Source organism: Pagrus major, chromosome 6 (assembly GCF_040436345.1).
Source record: "Pagrus major chromosome 6, Pma_NU_1.0".
In the NCBI taxonomy this organism is placed as follows: domain Eukaryota; kingdom Metazoa; phylum Chordata; class Actinopteri; order Spariformes; family Sparidae; genus Pagrus; species Pagrus major.
The window spans coordinates 18,053,561-18,073,313 of NC_133220.1; the positions used below are offsets into that span (position 1 = coordinate 18,053,561).

Here is a 19,753-nt window from a genome sequence, read left to right on the forward strand (position 1 = left end):
ATCTAACAGTGTGATTTTGCAAATCACACTGTAATCTATATCATTATAAGAAGTATACAGCCAGCTGGAAAATACAAGAGAAATAAGAATGTATGTAAACTGTACAACCTGGAAGATCAGATCTTCTTATTGCTAACAGATGCTGCAAACACTGTAATATATTGGGATTTGTTCGAGTTTCCTGTATATTGTTATTGTTTTTGGCGGTTATTTTCAGTTTGTAAAACTGCTCAGTATTTCTCTCCTTTATTTTTCTTTAATTTTAAATAATAAATGATCTCTGAACTCTGTCACTTGTGTCATCAGGACTTGCCGTGCGCAGTGTGTGCAAGCTTGTGAAAGTCAGAAATGCTTCTTCATTTGTTGCCTTCTTTAATGTTCGATTAGATAAGTCCTTTGCTGGAGTGCACAGTATTTTCAGTCTCTGTGTGGAGAAAGAGATGGTTAGTGGTGATGAAACAACAAATATTCTGAACTATAATCATCTTTAATCAAGAGGAAATAATGTGAGGTTGTTATAGAGCCACGAAGTCAGCAGAAGGATGGAGGATGGAGGTTGTGGTTGATTGGATGGGCCACTAAACATCAGACTTTAACATATGTATACACTGATCGTTTAACTATAACCATGACATTATTTTAATAAGAACGATTATTTGATTAGTCGATTAGTTGTCAACTATTATGTTAATTGTAAACAATATTGAAAATCAATTAATACATTTTATATTTTTTTAAAGAAAAAAAGTAAAAAATATCTTATTCCAGCTTCTTAAAAGTGAATCTTTTTCTGGTTTCTTTACTCCTCTATGACAATAAACGGAATATCTGTGGGTTGTGGACGAAAAAAGACATTCGACAGTGTCGTCTCCAGCTTTGCGAAACATTTTTTCAACATTTTCTGACTTTTTGTGACCCAACAACTAATCGATAAATAGACAGATTTATCAACAATGTAAATAATCATAAATTGCAGCCCTGATTTTAACCCAAATTATAATCCTTCTCTTGCCCTTACCAAGTTGTATTATGCCTAAACACTAAACTTTTGTAGTTTTTATTTTTTTTAAATTCTGCTTTGATTATTAATTATTTTTTAGTTTGCAACTAATGTAACTCTATTGTCTGATTTGCTTTTGTTTGTAACAGTGAAAACGTGTTACTGTACCTGTCTCAGTGTTCCCGGAGTTACACTCACAGCATACAACATCCACAGAGGAACCATGAGTGTTGAAGAGAGCGTGAAGAATCCTCCAATGGCGTAACCCCACCAGGGGTATTCATAAGTGTTGTTGAATTTGAGCGGTGTATATTTGACCAAGGAGAAGAGAAATGTGCACTAGAAAACACACAAACAGAGAGAAAAGAAGATAAGGCATATAAAGATACTCAAGATGATGCAAGTTCACAATGGGCTTTTCTGCTTTTAATTTAATTTAAGAAAACATCACAGAGAGGAGAGGGGAAATATAGGAGCGAGAGCTGGAGTCTCTGGTGAGTAGGCCACTGAATTCACAGAGAGTTGCCCTCAATTTAAAGACATTGACACACACATCCAATGTTAGCTTACGGCTAGTGCACAGTAAAGTAAACTGGCTGTTTAGGGCATAAACACTGCATGAGTAACGCAAATAAACACAAATGTTCCTCCTGCCAGACTCGCTTCACTGTTGATGTATACACCATAAAATATCCACCACTGCTGATGAAAATCTATCTGATATGATTCAGGCACAAATGTTCACAGATGTGTTAAGGTTTTATTCACATCAAATGTGGTCTCATTCACCGACTTCCCTATCCTGGAAGTAGCAGCAGCAGCCTAATGAAACGCAATGTTGCCTTGAGTAAACTGGGTTTGAACATTGTTGAAAACATGTGGGACAATGTAAGTACACAACTCAACAAAATATATCACAGGCTCAAAGCATTTTTAGACAGTCTAATGCAGAATTAATACATATTATATCTTTAAATAATATTGGAGCCAGTGATGAGTTAAGTTACCTCTTATCTTTTCTTATCTTTTCTTATCTTATCTTATCTTAATGACTTACACAAATTCCTTAAACAATCCATTTAAAATGACACTGAACAGCCTTGGGTTGCAATACAGCACTGCATTAATGGTACTGGTTTCCATCTGGTTGAGACATTGACTACCTTCAGGACAGAAGCCTCTGGCAGCTGTCAGGTACACTCGCCTGTTAGTAAAGCATGAACAAAGTTAAAGGGCAGGTGTGCTCACATTTCCAGTACTTACGGTACAGACAGCTGGTGTGAAATACTGCCAACAATATTTCATGAACGGCCACGGTCGATATCCAATCATGTCCTGTATATTATCATACTGACGATCTGCACCTGAAGAAAATAGGTATTAAATACATCAGCATCAGGGTAAACACACCTCTGATTTCTTCCTGTTTAATTTGAATATGTTTTATAGTAATTCACAGGAAAGAGGCAAAGATTAGATCAATGTGTGAAAACATAAACAGAATTTTGCATACGTTTATTTATCTGCTTTCCTATCCTGCCACCTGTCACCCCTCAAGGTGGGCACCACTGGATTAAAACGTTAAAGTTAAAAGTTTTCCTTACCATAGATCCATCCAATACAGACAGACTGAAGAATAGCAAAAAGCAGGAGTGTCATCCCGCTGCAGGCATAGTAGTCAAACAGCTGGAAAATATAAAGGCCACCCTGCAAATACGAAAAAATAGAGTCGTTCAGCAAAAGTCAAAACAAGGTTGTCAACTGAAATGGAAATGCTCAAAATGAATGCATCTGTGAAGATGAAATTGTAAATGCTTTTGTGAAAATAAGACATGGGAAACATGAAATGTGACACTCAAAAGGGGGAATAGTTAAGCTTAAATTGACATTGACACATTTTACCTGCACCAGATACTCAGCCAAGAACTCGCTCAACCCTATAATGCAAATTTAGCTGGCTTCCTTTATTACATTGACATATAGTGAAAATAAAGGCTTACTTCTCAGTACTCACCTCAGTGACCATCAGAAGGCCAAGAAAGAAGCTCCCCACAGAAATTGCAAGAAGAAGGAGTTTACGACGACAGCCGCTTCGAAAGAAGTCAGGATACATGTCGGAGATGGTTGTGACCAATGCCTCTTGATAGACAAACTACGGTGATAAGAGATTTGTTTTTAATTGAAACAAAACGATTGTATTATGGTTTCTCAGTGAAATTATTACATTCCAAACAACCTTGATACATAGTCCTACCTCACTATCTAATCCTAAGAAGATGATCATAATGAAGAAGGAAATGGCCCAAAGCTGAGGAAGTGGCATCATAGCCACAGCACGAGGATAAGCAATGAATGCCAACCCTGGACCTGAAAAGGCACATGTAAAGAACTGTCATATTCTTAAACAACTCAAACAGTTTCATTGTGGGTTTCTGACACACATTATTAACCCTTCATACCTGATTCAGCCACCATCGCTATATCCACACCTTGCTCCTTTGCCATAAACCCGAGCACAGAAAAGATGGCGAATCCAGCTACAAAGCTGGTTAAACTGTTTAACAGGCACAGGTAAACACAGTCCCTGTTGGTGATAAATCAAACAATTTGTAAACCTGTGCTCTAATTCAACTTACAGGAACTAACTGGAACCAAACTGAATTGAGTTCAGTCAATATGGATGAGGAAAAATACAAACCTGTAGCAGTTGTTGCTGTACTTGTTGTAACTTCCTAAAGAAGTAAGAACACCAGTGCAAACTCCATAGGAGTAGAAAATTTGGCTGCCAGCATCCATCCATACCTGAGAGATTTGGATGAATTTATGTTTAGTTTAGGTTTGTAAAGGTGCTGTCTGCCTAGCTATAGACTGTCTTGAGTCTTGTGTATTCAGTATATTCAGGCACTCAAAGCACTTGATAAGACTTAAAAAATATTGTACCTCTGGATCAGTGAGGCGGGATGGGTCTGGGTAGAGGTAGAACATGATTCCTTCTTTGGCCCCCGGTAATGTAAGACCACGAACAAGCAGCACCACCAACATTAAATATGGAAACGTGGCAGTGAAGTAGACCACCTATGACAGAAACAATAGCCAAGTTTTGTGGCATTTAAATATTTAAGACCAGAGATTTCCATGAAAAAAGAAGTAAATAACAAGTTAAAGGAGCGATGTGGAACTTCTGTGTTCTGCAAGAAGCCAGTTGTTAGTTTATCTTAGCGGACTCCATTTCTAAACTAATGTTAGCTGCTGTTGCTCCTGTTAGCGGAGCAGAGAGGCACTGAGGCGAGAACGTGCATAAAGCCATATCCTTTCACAAAGTCCACAGTCAAGCAGCATTAAACAAAAACAAATAATCCAGCCTTGTATAGGCACCCGAGAGAGATGGGGAAGGTCTCATTTTTCATTTCATGTTACAATCCGCTCAAATATGGCCAATAAAAAAGTGATTAATACACATAACATGCTACAAATCGTTACACAGAGCCCCTTTAACATTAAGATTGTACCGTACCTTTCCTGTTGTCTTGACTCCATTCCAGACACAGAAGTAGCACAACGTCCAGGCAAGAAGTAGACAAAGGGCCAGGTCCCAACGAATATTACCGATTCTCTCAATCCCACTGGACAGGCCCAAGATTCTCTTCCTGCAACAAAGTTTATTAAGGAACAATACAACAAAAAACAACAGCTTTTATATGGTACATTATTCATGCTACCTACTCCCAAAATTCTATGACTGAAGATGTGCTGTTTCCATACAGGAGCAAAGTGGATGTTTGATTGGGACCATTCTCAAAACAGCCATCTTACATGAAAGAGAAAGAGAGCTTGTGAATACTGATGAACAAAGTGAACACATTGCACAGTTTTATTTGCCAAAACTGGAAAATAAAGTCCCTGTACCTGTGTTCCAGCTGTTGCCACAGCTTGCCCATGGAAGCTCAGACCTGAAGGATGAAAACAGGTAGAGAAACGTCCAAGCCAGTATGATAATGTAGTACACCCCAGTGTACAAAACAACCACTTGACTTCCGTAACCTAAGCCTGTAGACAGATAGAGATACCGTGTTGTATTACTATGAATAAACCCTTATAACATAACACAACAATGGCTCAGTTAAGTGTCCCATCAAGCTATTCCAGTGAGCCAGGGTGCACAATAACACAACCTCCCCTGCAAGTGGTTTGCAGCCATCTTTAAGGGTATGAAATACACCTGTACTTTTCCTGCTATGACATGTAAGAACAACTGCTGTGAAAAAGGTCTTACTGGGCATAGGTGGCAGGTGAGGCTGACGATAGGGAAGGCTAATATTTGACCAATGATCATACTTGTTTTAACATCCACATTAAACGACAACGTCATACTGTGATGTTCACTGTTCAACTGAACTGTCGTCACATTAAATTTTTTTATATCAAAGCATTCACAATAACCACTCAAAATCTCTCTCTTTCTTTCCCTCTCTCTCTCTCTCTTTGACTCTCCTTCCATGATCCTGTCATTTCCCTTCTGTCTGTGGATTACTACCATACCCAAAGTTTAATGTACAACCACAAAAAGCAAGCAGGCTAAGAAACTGTTTATCCGTCTGTCTATTGATTGATCACATCTGCTCCATTTCTATTCTTAACATTTCCAAGCCTGTAGAAATGTCACTGCAGCAAATATATGGCATATTTAAGCAGCAATATAGCTATAAACCTGACAGGACAGAGGAAACTTTTGGCTTCTGAAATAAATATTTTTGACAGCTCTGATGGAGCTCAGGATTCATCAGGAGGGTCATTATTTTCTAAACCTGGACTGTGTGTATGTCAATTTGGATATGTAGAAGAACATTTAATTCTGACCAATTCTGTCTAGCTGTCGAGAGATTCATGTAACAATGAAGTTAAGATGCTGTGCCTGATGCGTAAATGCTTATTGTGGACACATTTATCCTTTCTGCTGCTGGGGGATCGCTCCAGGTATTGTATTATTATTTTTTAAATTCTCATTAAAGATGTATAGTTTCACCCACATGCATCCCAGCGGCTATTAATCAGAGTGTTCATTTTTATGACCAGACCCCCTGATCTGTGGATTATCCCATGGATATAACTGCAATCTGCGCATAACTCTATATGAATGATAGACTAAAGCAGTAAATTTAGCCTTTTCAAGCCTTTATTACTATCTGCCCGTGTAACTGGGCCAGATAAACTTAAGAATGACAGAAACAGCAGTCGTTAAAATGAAATCCGATTTGGTATTCTTGTATTTCAAACATTCGGTTATGTCTTGGCATGAGAGTAACATTAGGATTCATTTGGATCGTCTGCAGACAGGACCAATTTAAGTCAAATAATCACTTGGGGCTTTGTTTTGGTATTCACAGACTCCTGAGGGGAAAATCTGGCTCTTTAGCAGCTAAATGCTCCACCTTGTGCGCAAAGTATTCTCTAACATTGTCTATCTGCTGTTTGGTGGTTGGCAGGTGCTGTATAGCGAGTCTATCAAGGCTTTTTTTCAGCTGGAAACCAAAACATGAAAGTTGTGAGCCGTAAAAACTCCTTTTAAAAAATTGGAGGATGCTTAAACACTGCATAGAGCTGAGGGCAACTAAAGTTACTCAGCGAATTTGCGATTATGGTTACCCCTTTCACGTACACATAGTCAGTTGAGGCATTGTTTATATAATAATATTAAGCAGTGCAGCTTTTAGTACACAAAACAATGAGGTAAATAAACAACCACCAAAACAGCAGTTTTTAATAAATTAACTTATCCAACAACAGTCATTAGCACTTATGTATGGCAGCATTTTTGTTTTTTTAACATCACACAGAATAATTTTACATATTTTCTTATTTTTGTAGCTGATCCAAAAAGGAAAAAAAGATTTACCTTCAAAAAGAGGGCAGATTTTTCTCCAACATGTTATTCCACCCTGACTGGTGTACTGGCCCAAAGATGTCTCCAGGAAGAACAGTGGGATGCCACAGGTGAACAAAAACAAAATATATGGTATGAAGAAAACCCCTTTAAAATAAAAATAGAATATCTTGTTAAAATGTTGATTAGATTGCATACATGTGTGCACACAAATAATGACTTCCAAAAATAGGTCAGGAGGTGTTGAACTTGTTTTTTTAAGGTTATACAGCTGCTAAAGAACTTTAAGAAACCATAATCAGTTTATAACAATACTGCTGGAGTTGGCTGGGTTTTTATTCCACCACTGGCATGAGAGAAATGTTGCCCTACAAGTCGACTATTAACTGCTCACAATCTTCTGGTTGTTTTCCCTGCGATACAACACAGCATTTTGTACATGATGTATCTAGATAAGATTTACCTCCTCCATTTTTGTAGCAGAGGTACGGAAACCTCCAGACATTTCCCAGACCAACAATGTGTCCGGCCACAGCGAGGATGAACTCAATCTTACTGCCCCACTGCTCCCTCTCCTGAGGTTCGGGCTGAGTACGTCCTGGTGCAGTCCCAAGGTTCATCAGATTCATTTTCACCTGTGAGTTTTGTTTTTGGTCCATTTCAACCTTTAATAGAAAGATTCCATTCAGCATTCTTAGAGAGTATGAATGAGTTCCCCGGTTACTCTTTGTTATTATCAGGTTTCACTCAGCCTGAATTATTTCCCAAATGGCATAACACATGCACACCATGCTAGATACAAGCCCTGAACAAGGCAAAAGACAGGCGATACAACTTTCCACCTTCAAAATCAGAAAGTAAAATATTTTGAAATAGAATAGGAGTCAGCAATGCTATCAGCAATGCTAAAGTTATTTTTTCAAAATAAAAGCCCCATGGAGCAACTGTATCTTGTGTGAGGCTTGTTTACATGCAAGATATATGCATACATACTGTGGATACTGTACAGATATACATATTACAACTATAGATACATACATACTGTGCATATCAGACCAGCAACAGAAGCCTACAGCTTACAGCTTTCACACAAAGATTCTCCAGAAAATGTGAACAGTCTTATCACAACAGACTACCACTCACAACATGTGGGATGTCTACTGCATTTTTCTGTCTGTATTTTATGTCAAATTTATATCAGTACAATAACATTCAAGCACCTGTTAATGTTTCAAAAGATTAAAGTGGAGTCTTGTAGAGTCTGTATGTGATGTGATGGAATTTGTTTCTAACTTTAGTCTACTTTTCTTATTAACAGTGTCTTATCTTGTGATTAAGTTGAGTCAGCTAGATAGCTAAACATAAAGTAAAATCAAGTATTGTTTAGGATCAAAAACATTTCTTTTAGCAAAACTAATCAATGTATGAGGTAAAAACACACATTTAGGATTTAATAAGTCATTTTCATAGTTTTTGCCTAAACGCAGTATACGAAAAAACAGATTTAACATGGCATAAATAATTGATTCAGTTATCTGCATTAATGCAAAACATGAGCTAAACTTTATCATATTACTGTACACCATGAAGTCAGATTTAAAAGATGCACACATTACCTTGAGCAGGTGAGGTCTTTCCTCCTGACACTTGTTTAATGAAAAAACACAAGCCTCTGTCCAAGATTAAGTTGAGAGAATGGGGCTTCTCGGAGGAGTGGCCACTGAGACTGACCTAACCAGTTTTTTTCTGTAGAAACCAACCAGACAGGGCACATAGGGCACACACACACACACACACACACACACACACACACACACACACACACACACACACAGTGTCACTGTCTGTTTTGTCTGTTTGCCATGATAAGACAGATAATAAAGAGGGGAGTGGGCTTCTCCTTTATCTTGGGACTACACACTAACATGCAGCATATTTGCATTTTGAATACATATGCATACATATGAAGGAGCTGGGTCATATCAAAAAGCAGCTTCATTATTTGTCATAATTCCATCAGTAATATCAGTTTTCTTTTTGGACTCAGTTGCGACAAAGCAAGCTGAATTGCTTAGCAGTGCTACTTTCTGTAATTGTTAGAAGTGATTGGGGGCTATTATTCCTCTTTTATCTTTCCTTTCCCTTCTAGACAGGAAGAAGGCAAAGACACAGGCCCCCTGGTCTACATAAGTGGAGCTGAGGTGGAGGAGGTGAGCAGTGTTAGGTTCCTTGGAATTACCATCACAGTGAACCTATCAGGGTCATCACACATCACCACCCTGGGCAAAAGAGCACAGCAACAGTTGTACTTTCTGAGAAAACTTAAGAAGGCTAATTCCAGAGCCAAATTCTGGTTACATTTTACATAGGAGCAATAGAAAACATCCTGACTGGAAATGCTCTATAGCTGGTGATTAAACCAGAACATCACTGGTACCCATCTATAGAGCATCAGTGACATCTGTAAAGTGAGATGTCTGCACAGAGCCCAAAGGATACCAAAAGATGACACCCACCCCAGCCACAGTCTGTTCACTCTGCTGCCATCTGGAGAAAGATACAGAAGCATCTGCTGCCGTTCCACCAGACTACAGAGCAGCTTCATTCCTCAGGCCGTGAGACTCCTTAACTCATCATCAACACTCCATTTTATAAAATAGATTGGGTTTTTTTCTGTGAATTTAGCACAAAATGACTCAAACATGGTTTCATTTTTTTAACCCTCAGTGTTGTAAAAATAATAAATAAGTTTATTGTGTACCTTGTCTTTTGTGGCTCCAGAGGAAGCTGCATGTAATTTGACACATTTCATCCAGTGATGTCACTCAGTGACTTAGTTGCATTGTGGGTAATGTAGGCACCAGGTTTGGAAAAGAAAGAAGAGTGCGTGGAATAAAAAATGGTGATGTATTTGGTTCTGTTGTATCATTTTCATTTTTGCTTTTAAGCTGTCCATAATGAGACCAAAACCTAGCTGGCACCCACATTACCCACAATGCAACATAGCCACTGAGTGACATCACTGGAGGAAATTTATTAGATTACATGCAGCTTCCTCTGGAGCCACAAAAGCTTTATATTACTTTTTTCTAATTGGTGGAGCGACTCTTTAAGTGAACACATCCCTAGGTATGAATAGTCCGTAACATTATATATAACGCTTATTAGCAATTTCAGATCAATTTATTTTTGCAGTTTTTCACAAGTTCTGTTTAAAGCAACACTTAGTTTCCCTCTTTTCACATTTGTCTCATGTTGCATAAAAGGAAGAACGAAAGCATCTAGTTGGGAGCATTAGATTTCTCACCATTCTTGTTCTCATTGTTCCCCTGAGAATTCAAGCCAAGAGTCATGGGTGTGAATGCTGTGTTCACAACACATGTTCACACTTTCTGTGAAATGTTTTTAACATTTTACGGAAACTTTCCTTATTTTAAATAATAGAGGATAAATTAATTTAGTACTAGACTTTTTTTTTTATTTTACCACCATAATACAGAAACACTTTAAGCAATTCAGTTTAGCTCCCAGTCATTAGTGAAGCAAAGCATCTCTTCTACCAGCTTTCACTGTTTTGCATCCTTCATTCCTATCCAACTGTTCCAGCTGTTCATACTCTTCTAACTTTCATCTTCTCATTAATACTCTCAGCTAGAAACACCACAAACATTTATTCATCTTTTAAATCCTATTCATAACTAGACCCTTTCCCCCTTTTATCCAATTCTTCATACTCCGTCACCTGCTTCCCTGTGTAAATTAAAGCCAGCTATTCAGTTTAGAATCAGATTCTCAAATCACAGTAAAATGTTCCTTTCCTTTCATACGCCACTGATATTATTCAACTTTAAAGACAGCAATTTCATTTAGCATCAGTGCTCAACATCCAGAATTCACTCCACAATTTCTTCAGAGATTGTGTTCCTTTGTTATTGGTGGTATTGCTGGAAGCTATAAAGTCAATTCAAATGTTTTATATCTTTAATTCATTTTTGGGTATCACCCTTTTCAACATCCAAATCACATTAAAACGTTCCAAAGAATATAACTTTCTTTGAAGCTTAGTTACAATGCAAGTCAATTAGAAAACCCTTTACATGCCATTGCTTGGGTTTTTGGTTTAGTTAATGTTTGCAGTTTTATTTTGTAAGGTTCATCCTCATGTGCCACATTATGTTACTTCCTGTCTATCTCTTGTTTTCGCTCCCTTGTGATTGGTTTCACCTGTCTCTGATTAGTCTCCTTTGAATTAAGGTCCGCTTCCCTCTCTCTTTGTCAGGTAAACTGTTTTGTTCCTGGTGGCATCTCATGTTTTCTGCCCCTGCCAAACCAGAAGCTCTCTCCGACCTTCTGGTTTGTACTTCTTCTGGTTTTTATAGATTTGCATCTGCCTGTTGTCAATTCTGTTGCTTGCCTGTGTTTGGGTTTGTTTTCAGTCAAATAGAAAATAAGCCACATGTTTCTTTAAATTCCAAACACAAATCTTATCTCTTAGTACACTTATACAGTGAGCCAGGAGTACTTTTTTTGTTTATCTGGAGAAAAAAAACCTGCCTTCAAAATGCCACACTCTAGTTACCAAATGGTTTCATCCACTTCTTACCTGTTCAAACTCAACTGGTAAAACACTTCAATCACCTCTCAGGGTATAAAAGAGGCGTCAGATGACCTTGTTTGTTTGTTGGGGGTGGAGCAGGATGGAGAACAGAGAGGAAGAGTGAGAGCAAAAAACTGTAAACCTTCTCTCACCCATTCATACATCTAAAACAATTGGGACCTTCTCACGTCAATTCAACTTTTCAATATCTTTCACACTTATTACACAATCACAATTTTAAGTTTCATGCCCTTTTTCTAGACCATCTTTACATTTGTGTGAGTGTGTGACAGAAAAGGAGGAGATATAAATGACTGCCTTTGAGGTAGAAGTGGGAGCATGAGAGTTTAGGCTGTTCCCACTCTCTGAGCCATGAGCACAAATAGCACTTAGCATCACCATGACAACCTTTGATAGCAAATTGGGAACACACCGCTGATAGAGACAAAAGATACAAAATAAATCCATGTACCGTTCGCTGTTTTTGAGTTTTCCTTTTCAAAACTGAAATATGTTTGAGAGAGAGAAATGGAGATTGAAACAGAAAAAAATATATTTTTTAGGGGAGCTGAACACAACAAAGAAAGATTTGCTTTCCTTTTCAACAGTTAAGACCACCAAGAAGAAGAGAGGGAAGAAAAAGTTGCACTTTCATATGTGTTTTAATGGACAAATTTAGGCATAGCTGGCAGAAAATCACAGGAGTTACCTGTTGCGACAACTCTAGAGAGCAGCATAGATTTGATAGATGTGAGCTTCCTTTCATATTGAACACAGAGGGAACAGTATCTGACAGTCACATTTTCAGCTGTCATGAAGTGTTGACCCTGCTATAATGGAGGTGGTTTTAAGAAAACTTTAAATTGATGTTTTGTTTGTTATTTTTAAAATCTATTTCTTTCAATGGATTAAGTTGTTAATTAAATGACTACATTTCAAAGTAATCTGACCAAACTCTAAGTGTCATGTGGCCTTTCTAGGTTTGATACAAAATATTCTATATGATGGTACCACATGATACTGTGAAGCATGGTAAAGACATTAAAATGTTAACGGCTACAGAATACTGCAGCTGAGTGATCATTCCCTCCACTCCCAGCTGCATTTCCAAACAAATACTGCATGTCTGTAGACACTAGAGGGTGACAATGATCTGCAAAGTAGCTTTTCTCTCAAACTGACAATCATCTTGTCCAGTCACAAACATACACACAAATATCATGTGTTTTATCATTTACATCTGTGTCCTTCTTTTATTCACACCTGTTGTCATCATTTATCATTTATCAAAAAAGTTGGACACTACATAAAGACTGAATAGATAAATCTTTAGTTCACATTTAAAAGTATCAATATTTCCAGCTCTCTCAGATCCTCTGGTAGCTCGGAGCGTAAAAGCTGAAAGCATCACCAAATGTTTTAGTTCTGCTTAGTTGAACAGCTAAAAGAGAAGAGCCTAAGGGTCTGAGGGGTCTCCTTGGCTCAGAGACCAAAAGGATTTGTGAGCTGTAGTCTGGTGCAAGGCAATGTAGTGTCTTTAAAATCAATACAAAAGCTAAGAGGCAACCAGTGTAAAGACTTTAAAACAGGCGTGATGTGTGCTCTCCTTCTGGCACTCAGATTTTTGAATTAACTGCTGCTGATTCATTATATCCATTTGTAGACCAGCCTCACAGTTGTCTAGTGTGCTCGTGATAAAGCACACTAGAGGGTTGAGTCCTAGTGCATTTATGAGTCCAGTTTCTCTCTCTGAGCCTTTGAACCAATGATCGGTGCTTCTGTTTCTTTTCTGGTTGAGTACTGTGACATCCAGGCAATGATATCTAAAATACAGTGAGCCAGGAGTACTTTTGTGGTATTGTTTTAAATTCATCACACCAGTTTGTATATTATGCGCAGTAAGTAATATGTATATGATAGCTGTGTGTATTGTTTTGGTTGAATGAACCACAACATGGTTTTTGAGTGCAGTGTTTCATTTTGCAAGAGATACACATTGTGTGGAGTTTTGGCAAAATGGTTAACTGTTTCAGTTTTGCTATTAGAGTTTTGAGGAATTGAGCTGAAGAGTGGAATAACAATGAAATGGTATCTAGGCCAGCTGAGTTAGCTTACCAGTTACAATATGTGGTAAATGGTCTTGCATTTCTATAGTGCTTTTCCAGTCTACTGACAGCTCAAAGTGCTTTACAATACTTGCCCCACACACACACACACACACACACACCATGCCATGCCATGCAAGGCACCAACTGCTCATCAGGAGCAATTTGGGGTTCAGTATCTTGCTCAAGGACACTTCAACATGTAGCTGGAGGTGGGATTTGAACCACTGACCTTCCGATCACTAGACGACCCGCTCTACCTCCTGAGCTACAGTCGCCCCAAATATGTACATACAGTTCTTTTTTTCATTTACAACATTGATTTTAAAGTTTAACTTTTCGAGGTTTTGAGGTAATAATAAATACCCTGATAACAGACTTCAGTTGTTCAGATTTTGGGGCTACATTATCCCTCACTGTTAGGTTTGTAGTTGAACTGTAACAACCCCAAAGCTTATAATAATAATAACACCCTACAAGTCTGAAGTTAAAGATTACAAATGTGACATAGTTTGTGAAGAAGTCAGACCTGTCTTGTTAAATCAGGAGACAGCTGTGTTTCTTTGAACTCCAGTACCCCCGAGCAGCCTCACATCGGAAGATGTTGCCGAAGATAATTCATTAACCACCAGTAGAATATTTTGTCCAACATCTTGTACCTACTACACCCTACACACTTGTTGCAAGCTCCTCTGCCAGAGAGACACAGACAGACATCAGCACTGAACTACAGAAGAGTATTTTGAGATGAAGAACACTGAAAAAAAAACCAAACATCCGCAGGGATATGACCTTGCTCTAGGTGATGACAGCTGGTGAGTATAAGATATGATTCCTTTATTTATCTGTAAGTAACAGCTTACACTTGTGATGTATTTCATTAAATTCAATAAAAAATCAAACTTACTGACAAGTTTATGTCTCAAATACTGCATGACTGAACAACTGTGCAAGGCCATTTGAAAACTCGTACTCAAATTTGCTTTATCAGTATGAACATAATAAATACTGTAGTGCCAAGTCAAGTTGAACGATTGAGCATGGAAGTTAATTTTCTCTCATGTTTTGAGAGCATTGAACCATTTCTCACTTCATGATAAGAACACACAATGACAACTGAGCAAACTCCATCCACGGATGAAGACTAAGATTACTTTGAGTGAAGGTCCATACAAATTGTACTGTAAAGTATCCAATATCAAATGCACGTAAGTATCAAAAGCACAAGTAAAATCAGTTTTTACATATATTTCTATGTATGTATAGACTATGTGGGTCGACCGATAATTGGCCTGGACTATTATTGGATCCAATATTCAGCATTTTCTGATTATCAGACTCATTTTCTTTTTTTTTTTAATCTGATTGTTGATAAAATTAAGTAACTAGTAACTAAAGTTATCAAATAAATGTAGTGGAATATAAAGTTCAATATTTGCCTCCAAATGCTGTGGAGGTGAAGTATAAAGTAGCAGAAAATGGAAAATACTAAAGTAAAGTAAAAGTACCTCAGAAGTGCAATGGAACAGTCATCCAAGTCGGAATCTCGAGTCGGAAACTCAGGCAAGATCCACCAAGCCTGACTTTACCAACATAAACACACAAGAACAATGGTGCACATAGTGAACAATTACTTTTTACTTTTTCATCACTTTTCACTTTATATAGTGTTTGTTTTGTGAAACAAACTATTTGCTTACTATTTGTTGCTGTCATTTTCCCTTCCACACTGTTCATTTTATGCTGTCGTTGCAATGTGAAGTTCACAGACTTTCCATACAAACATCCCTTTGTTGCATTTAGATTGGAAGTTGGGAATGCCGACTCAGAAATACCAACTTCTGACTTGCAATGGAACGCAGCATTAATGTTCGATGACTCAATTTCAGAGAATTAAACTCTTCAGTAGACTCTCTCCTCTGAGAAGCACAGTATAGCCTAATAGTCCTTCACAAAGAAATTCACAGTCCTGCGGCGTTAAATACTTAAACAAATCATCCACAAGTTTATACAGGCAACCGAGAGAGACAGGGAAGGTCTAGCTAGTTTGTCAAATCAGCTTATAAGGTGACGATATGTCAATATTCTGTTCACAACTTGTTTCTACTACCAAGAAGGCTATTACTACAGTATACCAATGCTCTCAGAAAATAAAATAAGGAAGCAAAAACATTATGTTAAACTGAATGCACTCATCAGAGCACCAGACTTTGAGAGAGATTGTGTCGTCTTCACAAACCGCACACATTTGTGAAATCATCTGTGTTGAAAATAGCAGAAATACCATGGTGGGGGACTGTGGATGTTGGACCTCAGGGTGCCTGTGTGGGACAGAGACTGACGCAGAGGGAGGGAGAGACAGGATCATCTTGGGTCACCAGCTGTGTCAGGAAAGATTATTTTGTCGCTGTGAGGAAATGTTTACCCTCTCTAGTATTAGCCTAAGTGACTTTAATACCTTTCCGTTTTCTTCTCTTCAAATCTTTCAGGTTTATTATAATTGTGTATAGCTGGAGTCAAACTGTATCTTCAATCACTCACTTTGTCATTTCCAGTACTGTGGTTTTATAACATGACACTCCATATTTTGTGGCTCACATTGTCAGTTGCTTGCAGCACTTTTGTTAATGTCTCATATTAGATTATCTAATGTTCCTCTATGAATTATCATGAAATCGGGATCACTTGCTCCAACATTTTGGGCAAATAAAAGCGAAGGAAAACAGCAAGTCTCAATTATTAATAACTTGCACTGTCCTCAGCTAACCAGAGAAAATCATAAACAACAACGACCGTGCCAACTCTTCACTTCCACAGCTGTCAGCTGTTCAGACTGGTGTGCAGTCAACGCAGGCCTATTTTTTTTATTTTTATTTATTTTGTTAAGGTGCACCAGTCAACACTTCACAATCTTGTGTGTAGGATTTGAACGTTTTTATAAGCCTTTGGTAATTCACAGTGGTAGAAAAAAATACTGCTGCTGCTGACAGAAATCCATGGCTATACCCTCTACCAACCCCCATCAGAAGAACAGCACCAAGCATGTTCGTCAAAAACTGTGATTTTTTTTTAAACTATAAAGTTTGTTAAAATTTTCCCAGACCCTTGAAAAACTTTTTTTTGTGTATTATGTCATCTCATGGAAAAGTGGGTCAAACGGGAAGAGGAGAGGAACTTTCTCTGGCCTGTGTGCTGGGTTGTGCACCTTCATTTCCTTCCAAGCCTCCTTTATTTTGATAAATTGACCTCACAATAAAATAAAGTTATTAATTTCTTGCCTCATAAAAATCCCCAAAGATTATGTTTGACCAAAACATAACCAGATGTAAACTTGATTTGTGTTTTATGAGGGGGAGTTACATGCTGGAACCAATTCTTGGTGGCTGACAGTCAGACGCAGTGTGTCCAAAAAAATCCCCCAAATTTGGTGATCTGCACTGTAGCCATAAATCCTCCACAGAAGTACTCTGCATAACAGTATAAACTCTTGTTCATCAAGAAATATGTAGCTCCATCATCCAACACCCCCTGAAATGCCAAATTGCCATTTTTATCTTTCAAGACAGCTCTTGAGACATGCTAGCTTTTCCTCCTGCTGGAAGTTTCCTGGAAATGTATTATGAAAATGATCAGCTATGTATTACTGTCACTGCATATAAGAATAGCAGAATGTCATTATCAAATCAAATTAGGGTCATTTTCAATCAATTTTAAGCTAATTATTGTGATTTTGGGCTACCTCTAGTAATTACCACCAACTTACCATTACATTTCCAGGCCTGTAAAATGAAGTGTTACCGTTAATTCCTTAATTGCTACATTCAACACCATCAACAACACGATTACCGATCCAACATACTACACATCTTCTCACCCACGGGACAAGGCATCAGCCACCACATTGTCGGTCCCTTTTTGTGTTTGATCTCCAGGTTGTATCCTTGCGGCAACAGGGCCCAACGCATCAGTCGCTGGTTGTGGTTGTACATCTGTGTTAGAAAGACAAGAGGGTTATGGTCTGTGTATACAACCACGGGAGATGGACTGGCACCGACATACACTTCAAAATGTTGAAGTGCGAGTAGCATAGCCAGGGTCTCTTTTTCAATGGTGGAGTAGTTCAGTTGATGGCGTTTGAACTTGACTGAGAAGTAACACACTGGATGACACACGTCACCCTCCCCATCTTGTATCAGCACAGCCCCAGCTCCTGAAGCACTCGCATCAACCTCCAGCTTAAAAGGACGGGAGAAGTTAGGCGCCGCCAGGACAGGTGCACTGCAGAGGAGAGACTTTGCTGCCTCGAAGGCATACTGACATTCAGTATTCCATACAAAAGGAACCCTCGGGCTACACAGACTGGTTAAAGGGTTAACTACCACAGAGAAGTTTTTGCAGAAACACCGGTAATAACCAGCCATGCCCAAGAAACGCCGTAGCTCACGCCTTGACGTAGGAACCGGATAGGACAGCACGGCCGAGATTTTAGCATCTACGGGCCGCACCTGCCCGCGGCCGACCTGCTTCCCCAAGTATGTAACCGTGGCTTTACCGAACTCGCACTTGGCTAGGTTAAGAGTCAAGGATGCTTCTACAAGTCGTTGAAACACTTCCGCCAAGCTAGCAATATGACTGGCCCAATCGCTTAAGTACACAACGACATCATCAATGTAAACACTACAGTTCTTGACAGCCCCTAGCACCAGATTCATCAGACGCTGAAATGTAGCAGGCGCATTCCTCACTCCAAATGGCATAACTGTATACTGCAGGAAGTGGTCTGGGGTTACAAAGGCCGAGATCTCAGAGGCTCTGGGTGTTAATGGAACCTGCCAGTACCCTTTCAGCAGATCGAGCTTTGTAATAAACATGGCCGGCCCAATACTATCGATACAGTCCTCCATACGAGGTAGAGGAAATGAGTCCGGCACTGTAACTGCGTTAACCTTGCGATAGTCGGTACAAAAGCGCGCGGTACCATCAGATTTAGGAGCCAGCAAACAAGGGGAACTCCAAGGACTACAGCTAGGTACAGCTAAACCATTGTCCAACAGGTAATTAGCTTCCTTTTTCATCAGTTCCCTCTTGGCTAAAGGACAACGGTAAGCACGCTGTTTAATGGGAGAGGCAGCACCAACCTCGATGTCATGTTTTAACACGTTGGTGCTAGATGGTACGTCACCAAACAGAGATGGATGGGAGCGCATTAAAGAAACTATCTCTTGTCATTGATCTACAGGGAGATAGTTCAAGTGGGTGTCTATTTTCAACAAGAACTCTGTGTTAGACAGCCTACCACTCTGCTGATCACTGCCCAGTACCGCCAAACCATCGTCAGATTCCATACAAACCAAGGAAGTAGCTGTTTCGCGAGGGGCAGCAGTCTCCGGAGTTTTTTCCTGCTCCCCCTGGATGGCTTCCCTGGAATGATAGGGTTTAAGCATGTTAATGTGGCACAATCGCACCTTACGTCTGCGGTCAGGCGTGTGAATGACATAGTTTGTGTCGGACACCTTGCTTCTTATGACATACGGGCCTGAAAAACGGGCAGTAAGAGCAGAGCCAGGTGTCGGTAACAGCACCAGAACTCTCTCACCAGGTTCAAACTCACGCTTAACTGCTTTCCGGTCAAACCATTCTTTCATACTCTCCTGGGAGGAGGAGAGTGCCACTTTAGCCAGCGCAGAAACATGACACAAACGCTCCTTACATCGCGATAGAAATCTTGCACTGTAGTCTGCGGAGAAATGTTACTCAAGAACCGTTCCTTTAACACTTTCAGTGGGCCACGCACATTGTGCCCGAACACAAGCTCAGCCGGGCTGAACCCCAAGGACTCCTGTTTGGCTTCACGCATGGCGAACAGTGCAAAGGGGACACCCTCATCCCAGTCTCTCCCTGTATCATGACAGTACTTACGCAGCATGGACTTAAGAGTTTGGTGCCAACGCTCAAGTGCCCCCTGTGACTGTGGATGATACGCACTAGAGACTGAATGAGTGATGCCAAGAGACTGCAAGGTCTGTCTAAAAGATTTTGACAGGAAGTTAGTTCCTTGATCAGTCTGTACAACTTTCGGTAACCCAAACATAGTAAAGAACTTGGTCAACCCCCTTGTGATGGCAGGTGCAGTGATTTTTCGCAGTGGAATGGCCTCAGGAAAACGAGTG

At 39.3% G+C, this 19,753-nt stretch overlaps 1 protein-coding gene across 1 annotated transcript; it reads right to left on the reverse strand.

The window, feature by feature from the left end:
• Positions 1–262: 262 nt before the first annotated feature.
• On the reverse strand, positions 263–7,540 carry LOC140997691 (sodium- and chloride-dependent GABA transporter 2-like). Its single transcript, XM_073467673.1, has 14 exons — positions 7,345–7,540; positions 6,894–7,028; positions 4,907–5,047; positions 4,724–4,808; positions 4,515–4,647; positions 3,941–4,075; positions 3,699–3,802; positions 3,460–3,584; positions 3,255–3,367; positions 3,015–3,152; positions 2,605–2,707; positions 2,264–2,364; positions 1,169–1,339; positions 263–424 (listed from the first exon to the last, which is right to left on the reverse strand). The coding sequence occupies exons 1-14, from the start codon at positions 7,538–7,540 to the stop codon at positions 263–265; spliced, it is 1,842 nt and encodes a 613-aa protein (XP_073323774.1).
• Positions 7,541–19,753: the final 12,213 nt, after the last annotated feature.